This window comes from Oreochromis niloticus, unplaced genomic scaffold (genome assembly GCF_001858045.2).
Source record: "Oreochromis niloticus isolate F11D_XX unplaced genomic scaffold, O_niloticus_UMD_NMBU tig00001486_pilon, whole genome shotgun sequence".
In the NCBI taxonomy this organism is placed as follows: domain Eukaryota; kingdom Metazoa; phylum Chordata; class Actinopteri; order Cichliformes; family Cichlidae; genus Oreochromis; species Oreochromis niloticus.
In genome coordinates, this window is record NW_020327393.1 from 56861 (window position 1) to 61315 (window position 4455).

General features: G+C 40.2%; 1 protein-coding gene across 1 annotated transcript; it reads right to left on the reverse strand.

Moving 5' to 3' along the window:
• Nucleotides 1-1084: 1084 nt before the first annotated feature.
• Nucleotides 1085-4227, reverse strand: LOC100691859 (C-X-C chemokine receptor type 2-like). Its single transcript, XM_019367488.2, has 2 exons — nucleotides 4021-4227; nucleotides 1085-3387 (listed from the first exon to the last, which is right to left on the reverse strand). The coding sequence occupies exon 2, from the start codon at nucleotides 3383-3385 to the stop codon at nucleotides 2441-2443; it is 945 nt and encodes a 314-aa protein (XP_019223033.1). The 5' UTR covers nucleotides 3386-3387; nucleotides 4021-4227; the 3' UTR covers nucleotides 1085-2440.
• Between the last annotated feature and the right edge of the window lie 228 nt (nucleotides 4228-4455).

The following is a 4455-nucleotide window of genomic DNA, read 5'->3' on the forward strand; positions in this document are numbered from 1 at the left end:
AGGTAAGCATAGCAAGCATGAACACAGAGAAGGGTGAGAAACTGAAGAAGGGTCTGCAAGATCCTGACCAGGTCCAGAGGCCAGCCTGCTGGTCTGAGGAACAGACGCCCAAAGCATCGGCGTGAGTGTCGGGCAGTCCTGTGATAGCAGGACACGTTTGGTATTTAATCAGAAAGGAAAAGGGAGACAGTGAAAGGGCAGAGGGATGCAGAGGTCAGGTGAGAGTTTGATCCGTCTGATGATGACGGCGAGGAATGAAAGTCCTTCAGCTTGGTTTAGGTTCAGGGCCACAGATGGTCGTCAGAGAGCTGAGAGGGTTGAGGGAGATAATTGACGTGCAGGGTCCTCTTATTGAATACTGTGAAGGAAGTTCAACACAGCCCGGCTTCCTTTGAGGTAGTTGGCTAAAACCTAAAACCTCATGTAGCGATAACCGATATCAGAGTAGCTATCAGTTATTATCAGTGTTAAGCCTTGAGTTCTCCTTCAGGCTAATTAAAAACGGGTGTTTAATGATCTCTGTGAGTGCTGGCTACTCCAGCCAGAGACATTATCAGATAATGATGATGAAAGGGTGATTAAAGTCCATAAAGAACATAACATTTAATTTATTATTCATTTAATTCATTGTACCTACATAAGAGCCCAGCAGCAGCAAATAGGCACACTGAAGCCCGGTGATTTGCTGGGGGGGGAAATAAAATAAAAAATCAAATCACTTTCCTGAATAAAAAGGATTCCATGACATTGCTCTGGAAAATAAACTTTGTGGATCTTGAACATGTAACTTGTACATGTACATTAAACCCATACTTTTATTGAATATATTGTTTGCATTCATGCTGTACTCATAAAATGACTCAGAGTAAAAGTGTCTAAATAATTTAAAAGCTTTCTTAAATGCATTTTTTCAGACTACCTTTAAGATTACCATAAAGACCATAAAACCACAAATACAGACGTGACTTTGGGCCCATTTGGTCACGACAGGATGGATGTACTGTTGACTTGGAGCTCATTTACAGACCAGTCGATGCAGAAATATCAGAATTCACAGAAACGGAAATGATGCCTGTTCTTTCAATAGGCTCAAAGGACCTACTTCATTTTTATTACACACAAAGACAGAGGTTATACACAAATTAACAGTTGCAAAATCAAAATGGCAAAATATAACAGATCTAAAGACTGATGTGGATCACTCAAAAAGAAAAGAACAAAGAAAATCAAAGACACAACGATGATTTAACACCCACATTTCATGTCCGCTTCACTTCTCTACTCTAAGCCCACACATGGCATATAAACAAAAGCGATGCACTTACTTCCTAGAACTACTTTCTCTACTGACACCATTTTCTACGTCTGGGTACGGTTTTAGATTTAATATGTAATAACTTGCTCTATAACATTTTAAGGAATGAACCTTTAATTAATATACCAAAAACAAAACAAAAAAACCACACATCAAAATTATTAATACAACATTTTATCAAGGTCGCTTTAAAATTGACAACAGATGCCTGCAGAGCCTGTTACAAGTATTTTCTAACAGTGTGCATTGAATCGGAAAAACAAACAAAACTGATGTAAATGAAGAATTAAACTCACAAATTCAAAATTATTTAATTATTTAAGTACACTTTGCTGTGCTCATTATCAGCTCTGCATTTTAAGTAAATTGACTTGGTGTGATGATTTATCATACAGTGACCCTTTATGCAGTCCCTCTGTTCATCCTCTGCCTGAAAACACATTTAGGTCATGTGTCAAGTCTTTAAGTTCAAACAATGATCATTTGGGACTCTGTCAGGTTCAACATAGCCAGTGGCTAGTAACAAAGTTTATCGGGAAGTTGACTGCGTGTGAGTGTGCGAATGACTTATTTGTTTCTGAAAATTCTGCATGATAAACACTTAAATCTTGTTTTTTCTCAATTTTTTTAATGTCACATATTTGTCTATACAACGTATTGGTCTTCATTGCCATCTGCTGGATAGTTTGTACAACTACAACTAGTGATGATGACAGTAATAAGCAAGAAGCACTCAGGGAGCCCAAACTTAAGCCAAGGCAGCTCACTCCCTGGGCAACATTTACTTTTAAGGGGATAGCGTTGTATTTTGTGTCTGTCCATTTCGTTGTCTTTCTTCTTTTTACACATACTTTAAAATTTAAAGTGTGGTAAAAATAACAGATTTTGGGGTCAACTTGAAAGAAAGACTGATGTGAAATGTAAAAGTGAGGTCAGAGGTCAAGTGTGAAATATTTAGACTTTATATAATCATTCCCAATATTTGCTATTTGTTATCAGTACAAACAATGGCAGTAAGAAACATAGTTTAAAAAGCATTATTATCACTATGACCTTCAGATCAATCTACTGACATGTTGACCTCCTGAATTTTGAGCGTCACATACTTTCCCGTCTGTCTTTTCCCTAAAAAAGCAGCTTCATCTTCTTCCTGAGTTTTTCTTCTGCAGCGACATAGAGGAAAGGGTTGATGCAGCTGTGCAGCAGAGCCAGGCAGTGGGTTGCAACCAAGGCTGTGTTTAACGACCTCCTCGTATCACAGTCATGCTGTACCAAATCAGCCCTCAGCAGTATGTCTATCACCATGGTTATCTGGTATGGTGTCCAGAGGAGAAGAAACGCAACCACGATGGTTATGATCACCCGCATGGCTCGGTGCTTCTGGAAACCGTGAGTGAGCAGCAACTGTGAAACAGTGATGCTGTAGCAGGAGATCATGACAATCGCAGGGACCAAAAAGCCAAAAACACGAATGAACCCCTGAATCGCGAGCCTCCATGCGGTAGAGATGCTGATGTCAAAGCGAATGGAAAGAGTAGGCAGAGCAAGGACACAACCGAGAACCCACACCACTGTGCAGAGGATCCTGCTGCACATCCTTTGGTGACTCGTGAGTGTCTCCCTGGCGTGCACAATCACAAGGTAACGATCGATGCTAATGCAGGTGAGGAAGATGATGCTGGTGTAGAAGTTCGCATCCATGACGATGTGGAGGAGTTGGCAAAGGAAGTCTCCTAAGAGCCATCCTCGAGTTAGTGCTGCAACACAGAACTGAAGCGTTAAAGCCAGCAGCCCATCTGCTATGGTCAGGTGGAACAGGTACACATCTGATGGAGCCAAAATTTCTTGGCTGGTTCTGATCACCCATCCTACCAGCAGGTTTCCGAATATGGCCAATGCAGAGATGACTGTGAAGATCACGCACAGGATCACAACTGCTGTAGGTTCCAAAGGTTCATATTCACATTTTAAGGTATCTGGATCTGGAGAGAATGATTTACTGGATTCGTTGTAATCATAGGAATAATTGTTCCAAAAGAAATCATCTTCAAAGACATAGACAAATGACATGGCTGTGGATGAAAACAATGATATTTTAACCATAGCAATAAAAGCAATGATTCAGCCAAAGGTAAATATACAAAGAGGGGGAAAACAAACAAATACCCCCTAAAACAAACAAACAAAAACAAACAAACAAACAAACAAACAAACAAACAAACAGGAAGTGTATGCACAAAAATAAAGAGATGACAGCACCAACTTCGGATCTTATCCTGAAAATGATCAAGACTTGACTGGAAGTCAGGCACAAGACATCGCAGCTCCTTTTTCATTTTGATGTTTTCATTTGCTTTGAAGTTTCTGATAGATGCTGATCAAACAATTTTAGGACCATGAACAGCACACACTGTTTTCAATGTGATCGCATGAGCTGTGCTCTAACACCCGTTTTACTGGTGAACCTACACAATTCAGCTGCATGAGCTTTGACAACACGTGAGACATAGATTGAGCAGTTTAGTAAATCTGGCCCCAAGTCTAATTGTTTGTCTAACCCTCAAAAAGACACAAAACCAAGATGCTGATTTTGATGGATCCCAAATTCTAACACACATCAACACTATCATGGCTTAGGTGGGCATTTGGTGATGCCAGGATGAGTAAAAAAAAGACAGGTGACAAGGCCCTGCTTACCTACTCACCTGTGTGCAGCAGACTATCGAAAATCCAAAAAGGACACAAGAAAAACAGCAAAGAGAACAAAAGCACAATAAACCCTGGTTTCTCTGTGACGTCCCTTTTTGTATTATACTAAGTAGAATTCGTGCAGATAGCAACAGCTTTGCAAACACATTTCCTGTTTCTGCCATATGTGTGAATCGGGCAAGACTGAGGAACCAAACAGCGAAACTAAATTGCAAAAATATTGCTAAGTTACAACATACAAAATCTAAACTGTGAGGAACTCCAAACCAAACTAACTGGGAGAACACACAGCTGGAGAGAGAGATCACAACAACAAGAGGGAGACCGAGGACTTAAATACACACACAGGATAACAAGGCTGAGGGACAGGTGGGAACATAGGAGCAACAAATCAGACATAACAAGACAGGGGAAGCAAAACTGAACATAAT